Source organism: Temnothorax nylanderi, unplaced genomic scaffold (assembly GCF_030848795.1).
Source record: "Temnothorax nylanderi isolate EJ_2023f unplaced genomic scaffold, tnyl_v1.0 TNYL_tig0004_pilon, whole genome shotgun sequence".
Classification (NCBI taxonomy): domain Eukaryota; kingdom Metazoa; phylum Arthropoda; class Insecta; order Hymenoptera; family Formicidae; genus Temnothorax; species Temnothorax nylanderi.
Window position 1 is genome coordinate 515,023 of NW_027249066.1, and position 15,694 is coordinate 530,716.

At 42.7% G+C, this 15,694-nt stretch overlaps 3 protein-coding genes across 8 annotated transcripts; 2 read left to right on the forward strand and 1 right to left on the reverse strand.

Annotated features, from left to right (window-relative positions):
• Positions 1 to 2,033, forward strand: Uros1 (Uroporphyrinogen III synthase 1). Of its 5 annotated transcripts, none has more exons than XM_071707270.1 (3): positions 1 to 116; positions 802 to 1,051; positions 1,115 to 2,033. In XM_071707270.1, the coding sequence occupies exons 2-3, from the start codon at positions 850 to 852 to the stop codon at positions 1,726 to 1,728; spliced, it is 816 nt and encodes a 271-aa protein (XP_071563371.1). In that variant the 5' UTR covers positions 1 to 116; positions 802 to 849; the 3' UTR covers positions 1,729 to 2,033. The 5 variants fall into 5 exon arrangements, with proteins under 5 accessions (XP_071563371.1, XP_071563362.1, XP_071563353.1 ...); XM_071707261.1 differs by having other exon boundaries at positions 31 to 161; XM_071707279.1 differs by having other exon boundaries at positions 33 to 120.
• On the reverse strand, positions 1,748 to 5,251 carry Pez (protein tyrosine phosphatase non-receptor pez). 2 transcript variants are annotated; one of them, XM_071707221.1, is made up of 7 exons: positions 5,109 to 5,251; positions 4,489 to 4,854; positions 4,231 to 4,399; positions 3,992 to 4,153; positions 3,814 to 3,902; positions 3,528 to 3,720; positions 1,748 to 3,439 (listed from the first exon to the last, which is right to left on the reverse strand). In XM_071707221.1, the coding sequence occupies exons 2-7, from the start codon at positions 4,833 to 4,835 to the stop codon at positions 3,110 to 3,112; spliced, it is 1,290 nt and encodes a 429-aa protein (XP_071563322.1). In that variant the 5' UTR covers positions 4,836 to 4,854; positions 5,109 to 5,251; the 3' UTR covers positions 1,748 to 3,109. The 2 variants fall into 2 exon arrangements, with proteins under 2 accessions (XP_071563322.1, XP_071563328.1); XM_071707227.1 differs by lacking the exon at positions 5,109 to 5,251 and adding an exon at positions 4,966 to 5,092.
• A 426-nt stretch (positions 5,252 to 5,677) lies between these two features.
• LOC139773042 (TBC1 domain family member 13) lies at positions 5,678 to 8,697 on the forward strand. The gene is made up of 10 exons (XM_071707240.1): positions 5,678 to 5,822; positions 5,898 to 5,971; positions 6,092 to 6,220; positions 6,319 to 6,475; positions 6,570 to 6,723; positions 7,015 to 7,213; positions 7,294 to 7,495; positions 7,596 to 7,718; positions 7,794 to 7,851; positions 7,973 to 8,697. Exons 1-10 carry the CDS (start codon positions 5,803 to 5,805, stop codon positions 8,039 to 8,041), a joined length of 1,185 nt encoding a protein of 394 aa, XP_071563341.1. The 5' UTR covers positions 5,678 to 5,802; the 3' UTR covers positions 8,042 to 8,697.
• The last annotated feature ends 6,997 nt before the right edge of the window (positions 8,698 to 15,694 follow it).

Here is a 15,694-nt window from a genome sequence, read left to right on the forward strand (position 1 = left end):
TTACAACACAACTATCGAATACTTGTGAGTTCGTGACAGTGTGCATGTTTGCATGTAGAACGAGTGAAGTACTGTGTCTCAATCTGAGATAGATCTCCAATTAATTAAAAAAAAGTGTAGGCATGTCACTAACATTAGAAGCGTTAACATAAAAGACATAGGTACCAAAGAGAAAGAAAATATATCAATGAAACACTTGTTTTCCTGCATGTACACGCAATAGTATGCGATAGTATATGCAAGCATACATCAACGTGACTTGTCAATAGCAAAGCAGATCGCGGTTATAGTAGGATTGAACAATTTATTTATTATAATGCAATCACAATTTTTGACACGTGTTTGATAGAATATCTTAAGCACATTTAAAGATGTCACATAAATCGGAGTATAAAATATTTCGGAGCGAATTTCGATCAAATTCCAATCTTAATCGGCGATTAACTTAACCGGCAGAATTAATTGAAGCGAAATTTTTAAGTATATAATTCGTCGTCCTTAATATAATCTTTCTTCCATAGGTTAAACAACGAAAACCTCATAATTCTATATTATCGATTAAGTTAATCGGAATTTGATTGAAGTCACTTTTAAAAACATCATATCAACGTTTTTCTGACAATACAAAAGTATTTTTCTGATATCTTCGAAATTTTAAGACGTTTCTTGGATGATCTCCAAATGTAGTGTTCTTCAGTCGCTTAATAAAGTGAAAATTTACTTTAATAGTACCTCATTGGTGATGCAAAACGCTAATGTTATTAATAATAGTTACAATATGCATTTTTTTCCTTGTGCCAGAATTTCAGGTTGACACACGCGTTGACACAACACGCTTTTGTCCATCTAATGGCCGGAAGTGGCAAGATGGTAGTACTGTGCAAAGGATTGTCCGAAAAGAGCGACAGGCAGGAAACATATCTTGAAACATTGGAATCGGCTGGTTATAGTTGTGAATGTTTACAAACTCTAAGATTCGAGTTTGTGAATATCTTGGAACTGCGAGCGTGTCTGTCAGTAGCTGATGGATATAGTGGTAATATGTCACCTGGTAATACCTATAGTATTACTCCTAACATAATTAAGTTTATATGTCACTTGTACATTATTGCAGGTCTAATATTGACGAGTCCTCGTACGGTGGAAGCTGTTGCACTGGCAGCAAAAGAAGATCCCAGTATCCTGTATCATTGGAAACAGATGCCAGCATACTGCATAGGACCCGCGACGGACTCTCTTGCGAGAAGTCAACTTAACTTGCAACATTGCGTGGGCAGCGACTCCGGTAATTCAAAGCGACTGGCTGAGAAGATTGTCCTTGACATGAAGAAAGATTCAAAACCACTATTGTACCCGTGCAGTGAAATTGCACGTGAAAGTATATCTTGTATCGTCGAAGATAGGATTCCAATCGAAAAGATCGTGGTTTATAGGACGTTAAAGAGCGAAACGCTGGATCAGGAGCTGCCAAAGATGCTTGAAAAATGTCCTAGAATATTTGTTTTTTTCAGTCCGTCTACAGTGGAACATATTAAAACGCAACTAAAGAGAAATTTTTATAATATCAAACATATAAGAGCAATAGCCATAGGACCTGTAACGAGAGATGCATTAATTAATTCTGGATTCAATGTATATGCCACTGCAGACAAGCCTGAACCAGTAGCTTTGATGCACGCGATCAGAGCTGCTGAGACTATGGAAAATTTAAGTGAGAATGTTTCATGAAAATATGTATTAGTCAACATAACTTGTCAACATTTTAATATATTGATATTTGCAACACGTACATTTTAATGCATATGAATGTTTCAAATTATTTTCTTTCATAATAACATTTTCTTAATTAAATCTTTTTCCTCCAGTTCACACGCATGCGCGCACGCGCACGCGCACACACACACACACACACACACACACACACACACACGTGTTTATTAATAATAATTGTGTAAATAATGTATATATATAAGGATAAGTATTCTAGAGAGCTGTAAAGATATGTATGTAATAAAATTGTGCCTGCACATGTACATATATGTAATTCTCATAATTATAATTTTGACTGGGATTATTTTCTGGGTGTTTTTCTTACATTGTGTTCTTCTTACTCAGAAAATATAACATACGTATAATACTTGCATTGATAAAAAAGCATCAAATCTTGCAAATTTGTGCGTACACGCATATTATATTGCTAGTAATTTTAATAATATAGTATATATTTGTGAATAAAATATTAGATATTTTAGTCGTTCGAAATAAAATAATATAAAATATATAATATATATTTTTTAATATATATAATATATATTTAATACGTTTTATATAAATTACAAATACATCTAGATATAAAAAAATATATTTATATATAATTATAAATATTTTATATGCAATATTTATGAATTATATATAATACATAATCTTTTTTTTGCATGTTAGTCTAAATTCTGTATATCACAAACATCAGTAGAATTTTTTATATTAGCCGATTACGTATTTCATTAAAATTTAACCCTCCATTGCCCTCGTGTTAGGCGAGCGCTAACATCACATCTTATTTCTTCAATTGCATAGATGTGGCGTATAAGTTAACTCTGAAACTTTTTGATTTTTCATTTACAACTTTTTAGATTATATTTGTACAATTATTTTCTAAAATTTCGTTAATATAATTTTTAGACTAGACTTGGAAAGTCTAATCTAAACTAACATATATATCTAACGTATATATCTATGCGCAGCACTCATGTCAAGAGCAAATACTCAGAGTCAACGCGACTGCTGTAGCCAAATGCAAGTTTTATTGTTTTAGACTGATGTACCGATCGATGTTTCAACCTCTCGTTCTTACAAGACTGTTTGGGGCCACTATTTTCAACGTCTGTTAATCTCTAATCGACCGTTAATTTTCAGAATGGCCAACTTCTATTGACTATTCTAAAAAGTTAATGGTTGGTTCGAGTTTTACAGATGTTAGAAATAGTGGCTCTTGATTTGAGACAACTATGTGGCAATATCACCTTAATACAGTGATAAACATACAAGCGCGGCGCAAGGCTAACACGAGGGTACTGACGTTCGTTTGGTGAACGAGGGCAATGGAGGGTTAATATCTATTACGATTTACACCCAGCAGGCACGAAATATCTGAGCCAACTATCGCGGACTGATTCGCATAATAAGGCTGAGGAGCGTTTCCACCGTTATATTTCATTTGGACCGCCGTTTCGTAATCGGGCGCCGGTCTATACGACGGTAATAACGCGCGCAAGTTATTTATATCGCTTGATGAAACAGACACAACAGGACACGGTGACGGTATCGAAAGATCGTTATAGCTTGTCCACCGGGTATGCGGCGTGTCCGATGTTCGATGTCCGAAGTTATCCGAATTCACGGACACTGCTTGCTCACTAGAATCGTTTGTATCATTATCCTGAAATGATACATTAACATTTTTAATTACATAAAATACCATATGTGCATATTTCAATGTATAACGAAATAAGTGTTAATTTACGCACACAGCAGCCACTAGATCTTTCTTGCGGACGGCGTTCTTGATACTGTATATAAAATAGATGTTGAGCTATGCATAATCTCCATATATATTTTGTATCGCGCGACTCAGCAAATACAAATTGCTTCGCTCCTTCCGATTTATACTCTATTATAAACGTTTTCTTTTCTTTTATGACTTTAATGATGTCTTTCCACCTGCAACGTATAAATTAATTCATTTTTAATATGCTGCAATAATTTTTAGATCACATCTAAAATCACGCATAGTAAAGTAAAGAGTAAAATAACCTGTAACATTGCGTTGCTTGTGTATTAGGATAGGCCACCATAATTCCGTTGATAGAAATTCCAAGTATAACTTTGTTGTTACTGTTATCCTGAAATACATTTCCATAGTTGCAACATTCGAAGCAATAAGAATTAATCAGTTATCATGCTATTACCATCAATACTGTGCTATTTATACCTTGGCAGTAAACGTTTCGGTGCCGTATCCCTCTAGTTGCATGGCAAGCGAGATATATAGATCTTCCGCAGTAGCTTGTGTCATATTAACAAAACCCTTGTACTGGAATATTGCTGCGTGTAAAAGAGAATCTTGCCCACCTGGGTCCGTTTTGCTTACATCCTAAATATAGAAATATCAAATTTAGATCTGTACGACATTTGCAATTAAAGTAATGCAGCTTTGACAATTGGCGTTACATTTGGGAAGAAAGTGCACTGCTGGAAATATTCCAGGGTATGCCTCTCCGGACTATAATTTCCAAACTCGGCTTGCATAGAATAGCTCGCTAACACGCAAGCTTGTCTGTAATTACAATGTATCTTGTTCTCCAGCACGTCATTCTTCAGTTGAAGATAATAATGATATCTGTGGAAGAAACGGAGAGACACGCAAAATTATATTCGCCATATTTGCTAAGAGGCTTATATCTCACTTAAGCAAACGATAAAGCCAACCTTGTCATTTCGTCTTGAATAAGCTGTACATCCACGATGTAGAACATAACTCTTAAATAAAGCGTAAGGCTTTTAGCATCTTTCTCAAGCTGTCTCTTCAGAGGCTTGTCCATGTCTACCCATCGAAGCGACGACGTGATGCGGCAAACGTAGCGCAGGCTAAAATACTCGGGCTGTCCCAGGCCCAAGCGTTGCGTCACGTTGTCCAGGCACTCCTGGCCAACGCTGTCGATACTGAGGGTGCATTCTATCGAAGTGGCGTCCAACAACTCGACACAGATCACATACTGATTCTTGGACACGACGTTGTACTGCCTGCTCTTCTTCAAGTGGAACTTGAATGGCATTTTGGCAGCTGCGAAGTAGCTGAAAAAAAAAAAATATGGCAGATGAACACATAAATACGTGATTCGATCCAAGGAAGGTCTGAGATACGAGTACAGCAGGTTTATAGGTTAAGAAATTCCGAGAACTAACGATTATATTAAATATCACTTCACGGCGTTACGGCAAAGTGGGGTTACGATTCCGATTTACGAATAAAGCGTCGCAACAACAGACTGGCGTTGTGACAACGAGTCAAGATAACGATACACATTTCAAGCGGTGCGCACACTCACCCGATGTCTTAAAATACCGTACACTCATCACTCCCCTGGGTAAACATCCACTCGGCGAGGCACGTCACGTCACGCACGCGAGATATACGTGTACATTTTGGCAATTCGCGACTCCGCTATCGGCATCCATATCAGTTGCTATCAGCCGATATCAGACGGAACATCGAATTCCTCTTAAAGCACTCGCTCGGCCTCGCGGTCCACTTTTCGCCTTCTCGGTATAATGGTATAATTCGGCGTTCTCGACGGGAAAGCTTGCTCCTGCCTTGCTCTGCTCCTGCCTCCGGCCTCCGGCTTGCTTTGCTTGTCGGCGCGAGAGTATCGATACTTTCGCCCCGGCTGCGGCGAGCATCGATGCCGAGATATCGAGAGGCCGAGGAAGAGGCATCGATACGCACCCACCGACCCCACCGTCGCGTCGGAGTCAATGGCCATCGCCGCCGGCTACAGCTGGTCGTGAGTCTGGCGGAGCGATTCGAAAGCGATGTCGGTCGTCGCGCGCGCCGTGCCGACGTGCCGCTGTCAATAATGAGAAAAAGGGATATCGCCGCATCGCGCCCGCCCGCCCGCGCTACCGCTGCTGCCGCCGCCGCCGCCGCGTCGTACGCCCACCGAATGCTGATAAGAGGCCGCGGTTAGATCCCACGCCGCTGGATCCCCGCTCTCGGTGCCACATGTGCCACGCGCGAGGAAAATGAGCATCCTGCGAAAGAGGTAAGTGAGGTGTCCGCGCGCGACGCCTGCGGCCTGTTTCCTTGATTGTTCGTTTTACCCGTGGGTTGATTGCAGATTGAGCGAGTTCGACGACGTTCTCGACGCGGACGAGATAGCTACGGCCAGCCTCAGTAAAATATGTTTCCACGGTGCGTCCGCCACATATGATCGACTCCCCGCTTCGTCCACTCATTCGCGGAGACGATTCTGATATCTTGTTTACGAGCTCTCTCGTCGGTCCTCTCTCTACGCAGCTTTTCTTATTTCAGGCATACCTGACGAGCCTGGTGGCCTGAGGCCCCTGTGTTGGAAGCTGCTGTTGAACTACCTGCCACCGACAAAGTCCAGTTGGTTAGAGACTCTGAAGCGCAAAAGGGAGTTGTACAATACCTTTATCGGTGAGAGGATACTTTGTTACTGTTTGTTCGGTGAAGATAATTTATACTTAAGCTTGAAACTTATGTACGACGTTTTTGTATTCGGCGATTTTTCGCAGAGGATCTCATTGTTAATCCTGGAGAATCAAATACCGACGACAAGGAAAGAGTCGACGTAACGTTGCACGATCATCCACTCAATTTAAATCCAGACAGCAAGTGGCAAACGTACTTTAAAGATAACGAGGTTCTACTTCAGATTGATAAAGATGTTAGGTGAGTAAATGAATCATGTAAACACTTTGGAGAAAGCTTTCTTTCTGAAGCATTGATAAAAACAGAAAATTGAGACAATAAATTTTACTTACAGGCGGCTATGTCCAGACATATCATTTTTCCAACAAGGCACCGATTATCCATGTCAGAAAATAGTGAACGCTAATGGTCAGCGTTTACACCACAGAGTTCAGCACACAGTTCTGAAAAGCGCGAACGTTGAAAGGAAAGGCTTAGGGGTGACCAAGGTAAAAACCTATAAAACGATCAAAGCTTCCATCGCTAATTTCCTTGTTAAATTTATTAATAGATTTTACTTGTCTTTGCCCTTACGTTGACGTGGAAAGCAGCAGGTATTATAGACGATGCAAGTAAAGTAATATGTTCTACCTAAGATAGTATTGAAAAGTCCTTTTAATATTTTTGTATTTTGCTCTTGTAAACAGAGTCAGTGTGTCAGTGAGATATTTTCATAACATTTTGTGGATATACGGTACAACTCGCGTTATCACGCTACATTATTATATTTTATCTGTTAGATAGCGGTTTCCGTCAGAAAGGCTTCGGAAGATTACGCGCCATTGGCCGAAGGTGGTGAAGCACACTGGGAAGTTTTGGAAAGAATACTCTTTATATACGCCAAATTGAATCCCGGCCAAGGTTACGTGCAGGGAATGAACGAGATAGTCGGACCTATATATCATGCATTCGCTTGCGACCCGGATCCTACATGGAGAAGTGTGTATTACGATTTGAGAGCGATTGAGATGCATAAACGATATCCGCTGATAGCGATATATGTATCTTTCGTTTCGTAGGACACGCCGAGGCAGACACTTTTTTCTGTTTCACTAATCTGATGGCCGAAATACGTGATTTCTTTATAAAGACGTTGGATGAGGCTGAATTTGGAATTAATTCGATGATGAGTAAGCTGACCAATCAAGTACGAGCTAACGATCCCGAGGTTTGGCTGCGTCTACATCAGCAAGAGCTATGTCCGCAATATTACAGCTTTAGGTATAGTATATGATGTCACGTATCGTATAATGATATGATTGTCATTATCACTAGTATTTATAATTCTCATTGTTATCATTATTCCCATGCTGCGAACAAGATGGTTGACGCTTCTCCTTTCGCAAGAGTTTCCCTTGCCGGATGTTATGAGGATATGGGACTCCTTGTTTGCCGATGAGAACAGATTCAATTTCCTCATACATATCTGCTGTGCCATGATCCTGTAAGTAAACAAATTTTATCGTTTTTTCAGCAATAATCTCCGTTGTTCTCTCAACACATGTGTATGCATTTTTAGATTACTGAGGGACCAGTTACTGGCCGGCGATTTTGCTACAAACGTTAAACTCTTGCAGGTGAGATATATATATATTTTATTACATATATGTGTATTTATATTTTGTATTATTATTATTATTATTATTATTATTAGAATATAAGGTGCACTATGTCAAAAATGATATGTTCTATGTCTAGAATTTTCCCTCGATGGACATCCAGATTGTGCTCTCTAAAGCCGCTGCCCTGGCAGGCAAGACTTTATAATTTTTAAAATTATTAATTAAGAATACGGATGCAATGATTTCTCGACACATGTCGAGTATCATTTTTTTCTTCCTCCCGAGTTACGACCACATGCGTGATATATCGTGAAGCGTAATTTTATATACCATTCGTCATTCCCGAGGAAAGAAATGCAATAAAATATCAATTATAATATAATATGTAGATGTTCAAGCTGATAGCCGATCTTATATAAAATATTTAACAGTTGTATATATGATACACGCTCTCGATTACTGAGATCTATATACAGCATTTTACCACGTGTTAAATTTTTTGATATATTTAAAGTGTATTTGTGTACATACATACAATGTTGAAATGTAACATTTGGCTGAGGAGTATCAAAGTATAAATTTATACAAGAGGTACGATGATCATTTCGTAAACGGCAGGTAATGATAAGATGAGGGTTAAGTCGAAGAGGGAAATCTGATTTAAGCTTTCCCCGATTGTCCGATACAATATGAATTTTGCAATAATCGCATCACAATAGATTAGTACCATCTATATGCGCCATAATAATTACACGATACGTTAAGAGGAGAAATTACATTTTGTAATCTTATTTTTGTAATAAAACGCGCCGTTCGAACTATGTTTATAAAATAAAGGGAAACGTTATCAGTTCCATCCTATACGTATCTCTATAATTGGATTACTTTGCAAACGGTCGACGACAACTCGAGCCTTCTAGAAGTAGAGCGTTCTTCATATTCTACTCGCGAGAGAGCCAGAGAGAGTGAGAGGGAGGGAGAGAGAGAAAGCGACGAGATCATTATTGGATTAATAAAGCCACCGCGTTCCCTAGCAGAGTAAACCGAATTTCCAGATTTTATTTCATCTCGTCTCACTCTCTGCGGAGTAGAATGATTGACCCGAACGACGGCAGGAATATTAATCAGAATACATCTTGGTTATTCTCGCGCCGAAGCTACGCGAACATTTCCATCGCGGACCGCGTAATAGCGTGATAGAGATAGACTGGAATTATTATCAAAGAACAATGAAGAACTGAGAAAAGAAAATGTTTCGTGCATAAGCTATAAAAGCTTATATCCCTTTATATCGCGAAATTAAAAATAACGCAAAATGATATCTTTGCGTGTAAACAGCATAGAAAATTACAGAGGCCGCGGTACGACCGGCCTTCCTCTTTATCACCAACGACCACCGACACACGCTTTGTTGGGGGACATCCAGTCGTCGCGGCCCGGACCCCCGGCGTGGCGAATCGCTGCCGTATCTCGTGATTTCGAGGATAGGCGCGATCCGAATACCGTGTATAAAAGTCGCGCGAGGTCCCGGAGAAAAAGCACCCGCGCTCGTGTGGGTGGACTTTTATGGCGGTTGATTACCTGATTTATAATCTCAGTTCGCGCGCGGGGGCCCGTCCGAGCTAGGCTTGGCGACGGCGGTCGGGCCCCGTCCCCCGATCGAGCCCGCAAATCATCGTCGCGTTTTGGAGACGGAGGATACTCCTTTCTTTGACCCTCACGAGTATCGATACTTGGCTAGAATCCAAGGCAAAGCATCGACGCTGCGAGTGTTCTCCAATATCGGAAAGCGTGTTCATCTTTTGATGCGCGCGGACGACAAGTAGGGCGACCGTAATAGCCACCTGATGGCAATCAGGGCTTAACGAAGAGGATCCAGGAGCAGCGGGCAAGCTCTATAAAACCGCACAAAAACTAGGCGACAGTAGATATACCTACCGTAAACGCGCCCGTCGTCATTAGGGTCGGAAGCTCGAAATTTACCTCGGCCATCCCTCTCGTCGCCGCCTCTCGGCTAATCAGAGATCGCGGATTTTATGATCGTTGATGCGATCGTTAAAGGATATACGCGCCGGGGAGACGGCAGACGGCTGCCTTCTGGTAGTCGGGACGACGCGACGTCGGGGATTCATCAGAGGTCGCGTATCGCTCGAGGATAGACCCTCGAGTTCTTCTTATTAAGGTGAAATCCAGTCCGGAATCAAAGCAATTCTCGGTGATTACACTGTATTCCGTTTATGAGCTACACGGAAAAAAATAATAGGCGTCTAAATAATCTACCAAAAATACCGTCCGTTAAGTAATTGCGATTGACGCTTTTTTAAAAGCGTGGGAAATATGGAAGTATCCCAATCGACACAGAGCATCAGTTACATTATAGGGGTAAACAGTACAGTTGTTGGCCATTCTACAATAATTGGCCACTTAAAAAATTAAAGATTATAAAGAAATACTATTAAAATATTTTTAATTATAAGAAAAATTAATAATTATAATATTTTTGTATTTATAATTAAAAACATTTTAATAGTATTTCTTTATAATCTTTAATTTTTTAAGATGTGGCCAATCATTGTAGAGTGGCCAACAACTGTACTGTTTACCCCTATCTATGTTATAATTTCACACTCAACAATGTGCTATATTACGTTTATGCATTGTTGATTGTGAAATTATATAACATAGACGTAATGTAACTGATGCTCTTATTCGATGTACGATTGCGAGGTGGAGTTCCACGCGAGGGTTGGCTACGCCATTGGGCGCGGGCCTCGGATTTGTGTCGAATACACGCGGGTTACCGGACTTCTCCCACGTCAGCTCGAGGAGGTGACACACGGAGCCACGGGGTTGACGAATGTGCCACGATCGGCCGAGGATGACTCGGCAGATTGTTCGCCAGCGTTCCCAGCGGTGGTCCCGGTGCGCCTGCATACAGCTTGGATTGATGGATCCTGACCTCTCAAAGGAGGGCTTCGGCACGCCTTTCGGGATATGATAGATTCGTGCGCGACCTAATACGGACTTGGGAATCGCGAGAGGGAATACCGCCGATCCATCTCGCGTCTCGCTCTCGCTGAAACGTGAAAAGCTCTCGAGTCTCCCATCAGCGACCGAAAAATCTCAGCGTCTCTATGCGTCTTCCGACGATTCCATAGCTTTCTTTATCCGAGCTGTTTTGACTGCACCCGGCAAATACGAAGAAATTATAACTGCAACTTACATGCAAGTTGTAATTTCCTTGGTGAAAAAAATTTCTCATATTTTCTCAGAAATTTTATAAGAATTGAAACTTACGAAAAATTCTGAAAAAATATATAAAATATCTCAGATATTTTCAGAAATAATTGAATGAGGATTTTCAGATTTTCTCATATTTATTCAGATTTTTAAGATTTACAAAGAAGTGTTGGTGGGAAAAATCTGAAATATTTTATTATTATTTTGTCTCAGTTTTTCTGTTTCGGTTCGGAAAAAATGTTCCAGTACGTATTAAAAAATCTGATAAATTCTAATCATTCTGAGGAAGTCTGAAAATTTGTCTAGACATTCTGATTAATAACATGAAAAATTCTGAGACATTTTTCCATCAGAGTTCCTACTCAACAATGTAAATGCAACATAATACGTGTACCCTTCACGGAATGAGGGAGGTTCCAAGTTCGAACCCTGGCTGAAGTCATTTTTATATTTTTTGCAATATATTCTATATAGTTATTTAGATGTTTAGCGTCAAAGTTAAATCGAATTGATTTAATTAGGGGGAGGAAGGGGGATTTTACTACTCCAACGGGAACTGTGTTGTAAGCCTGATAATTCAGTCGGCACGCAGTTTGCTATAAGGTTGAAAAAAAAAGTGTAATACACATAAATATTATTAGGCTACTAAGATCTCCAAGCTCGGACCGTAAATGGCTTTTATTCTAATTTGATTATAATACGTATGTCATTGAAATTATAACTTGCATGTAAGTTGCATGTTACTTGGTGTTTGCTGGGCTCTTCATCAAACCGTTTGAGCCGCGCGACGCGACACATCGGGCACTGTTTACAGTTAATTTACCGTACCGTGGCACGGCGCGCTATCTCCTATTCGTTGGTGGTCCAAGGTATCAAAGATCTCAATCATTTATTTGTGCCGGTGGATACACTCAGCATGCGCGTCTATCTGTCGTTTCGTGCATTGTACGCGAGGTTTTACCTCTCTCATGCCGCGCGGAGAGACGCGTCACGACGTTACGAAGCCGATTTTGTATATTGCCGCGCGTATGTTGTCCCATTACATAATAACTCGCTGCCATCCGGCCGAGAGAGCCCGATCCTTAGATTATCGGCATTCGATCGATAGACGTCTACAGTCTACACCGACAACCGTCCGGCGTTCGCCGCGCGATCGATCCTCCGGGATGATCCTTTGGTCTTCGCCGCCATTCATCCCTCCCCTCGCGTGAATGCGGGGCCTTGTTTCCGCTCGCGACGTTTCCGGCTGTGCGACACGGATATTGGTACGAGGAAACGTATCCTCTCAATTCAACGGAATCGATATTGCCTCCCTTAGGTAGTTCTAATACCTGTGCTCGTGTGCGGGGGTGTATAATTTATGTGTGTGTGTGTGTGTGTGTCTGTGTGTGCCAGAATTCGGCGTCTATCTCTGCTCTTAGCGAAAATTCGGCGAGAGACCGTCTCTCACGTCCCGAACAAAACGCATATCGCGTAATAACGAAATCCTCATTCCCCTTTTCGGGGAAGGGGAGGTGCCCTAGAGTTTAGCGATCTCTAATGAACTGCTAGCCCGTTAGTTGGCTCAGTTCTCTGTCCGTCTCTCTCTTTCTCTCTCTCCATTTCATCTGTGTCTATGTATGTTGCGGATGTACAGGGTGTACCTGCTATGCTATATACCACATATAATCCACCCCGACGGGTACAGCGGCAGAGAGAGAGAGGGCTTTGAAATGCGGAACGCGGCACGTACACGTAGATACAAATAAATCCTGTTAGCTGGTACGCCGTGGCACGAGCGCGCTGCAAAGCCGAATTTTCGTTGCTCTCGGGCTCACATCTGCGAATATTTGCCTGTGGGTAGCACATTACACCCCCGTACCCGACTGCAACCCGGCGCTTGTAACTACCAACTACTCCTCCTTCCTCCGCTTCTCCCCCTGGACCGCGCCCGTCCCCCTTCACCCCCCCTGGTTCCCCCGTCCCCCGTTACGCGTGCAGCGCGGAATACGCCGCGGTTAAATCCGACCACGCGCGCATATACATACGTCGTCCGCTTACTCTTCTTCCCGTCCGCTCGACGGTGAGACGGCGGTAATTTGCATCTTTACGGGATTAACGGGGTACAACGGGGGGGATGACGATCGGGAGCGGATTAAGTTCGACGCTTACAACTGTAATAACAGACCACCCGGCTGAATCGGCGTGACAGAATCGGCGCGCGCGCCTCGTGATCATCGGTGCCCCGCGCGGAGCTTTGGTCCCCCCTCCCCCCCGTCCTGGTTTCTTTGATTCCTCCCGTCTTCGTGTATGTAGCGTATCGTGTTCCCCGCTTTGACACGGCTCGCATTAGCTAAACCGCTGCACGAGACATGCGAGACCGCGAACAATCGGTCATTTTCATCGAACCGTCGCGGTCGCTTCACGCGATCTTACTTTTTTCCCATGTCGCTCGCGTTACTTAATTAGGCATTGGCGACTTCGTGCTTGCGCCGCCGTCGCGACACGCGTAATTAACACGTGTGCTTCGATCGCCGCGATAAGGGAAGATGAAAATTATCGTTACGAGAGTCCTTTGTATATATTTACTGTCATGTTTCTCGCGTGTGGATTATGCCTGTATGCGTATTGTCGCGCGTCGCGGTGAATCGCGGACGATCATGATGAATCATCAAGAGTACATATCGCACGGTGTTACCTTGCTAATTCTTGATATCCAGAATTATCCGAGGGATAATTCGACTTTATAAATTCAACCGCGTCCGATTCCTACCCCACCCACGTTTCGAGCACGGCAGCCGCGCGACGCAAAAATGGTGGTAGGATCCTGAAATTTCGCGAGGAGGAAGCCGCGCCTCTCTCGGGAGAACGCTAAAAACAAGGGAGAACGAGAGCAGAGGCAGAGAGAAAGAGGAAGGGGTTGCCGGGAGGCGGGAACCCTCTTTTAATTTTCTTTTAGCCGCCGCGTGAGCAGCTAATTTGCGGCTACGAGCTCGGTTTGACAGGAAGGAAGGAAGAAAGAAACGGAGGAGAGGAGGGTGGGGCAGGAGGGAGAGAGGCAGGGAAAGAAACGATTGAGAAGCCGAGGGATCGCTCGGATATAAAGGAGGAAATAAATTTCTCTCCTTGTGATTTGCATGCAATGAATTTCCAATTCGATCGGACGCCCTTTGATGCCATTGCACCGATCGCGGCTTGATTAACGCACGATCGCGCGCGCGTATCTCTCCAAATTTTTTACCGATCGCATCGACGACGGTCTATCAATTGTCTCGTCGTTACCGCGGTCTCAAACGCGGAGAGACAATTATCGAAACGAGAGTCGCCTATGCGGCGTGGATTGAACTTTTGGTCACTGAAGATCTTCAGTTTCAACAGAAGAGTCGTCGATCTTCGTCACCCCGTCGCGCGTCGATTCGTTTCATGAATACACATCGAGCGCAGAGTTCGCATTCGCAAGGGCACGCTATTTTTTGGCGCACAAAGCGTGAGGGAACAGGGACGCTCGCGTGGGTTACGCGAATGCGTAGGTGCGTGGAGGTCGGTAACAGGATTACGAGGGGCGGCCGCGCGGGGAGAAGCTCGGCATAGGGGCAGCAGGCCCTACGACCGAGGGGTGCCGACAAGTGGACCGAATAATATTGCATGGTGCGAGGGAACCGTGTAAAAGGAGAATCGTGGCGGATCCTAAGCCCGAGGTCATTCGGTATCCATCTAACTCGATCGTCGATAGTTCATTTAACGTCGCGCGGATACGCGAGGATTAGAGAAGTCTTGGAGCAGGGTGGAATTGAATTAATCCAGAATATCACGTAATCGAGAGATGTAAATAATTATAAAAAAAAGATTGCAAAGGAAAGAAGAAGTAGAAATTAACAGAACAGAATTTGTGAGAATTCTATCGTAAACGGCACCAAAGTACTTAAGGGTGTGATCCACTATACTCCGTCCAACGAGAGATCATGGTTGATCTAACATAAATAACGATAGGGCACAGAGCCGCAAAAAGGTGTTCGCGTAAAGTTATTTTTATTTTTAATAGTGTTGGACAATATCTATTAAAAATAAAAATAATTTAACGCGAACACCTTGTTGCGGCTCTGTGCCCTATCGTTATGTTTGATCAACCATGATCTCTCGTTGGACGTTGGAGTATAGATGCTTCAAACGCTTCAGAGCATTATTTTGTCTTTGTTTAACATTTGATAAACAACAAGGATGAAATGTTTCCAAGAGCGCCAAGTGGATCGCACCCTTAATATCTGAATGGAAGCTTCAAATTGAATCTCGTTGGCCTTATCAGGGATCAACGATCGTAACGCTACTCGTAATCACCGTCGATGACTGCAATTGTCTTTTCGGAAATTACGAGGCTGAGCACTTTTCTCCCGTTAGTCCACCCGCGACCGATGTATACTCGCCGAAATTGATCAATCGCCCGCACTAGTCGAGGGTGCATATTTAGCGGATACGGACAGGACAACGCCTGTAATAATATACCATAAACCTGTGTAACGCTCAAGATTTAATGTGACATATCTACGTGTGCGCGCCCGCACACGCCTCTCTGCATCACGAGCAAGTGCTGCGAGAATTGTTATCCCGCGGTCTTTGTGCGCGACAGCGCCGGCATTCGGCG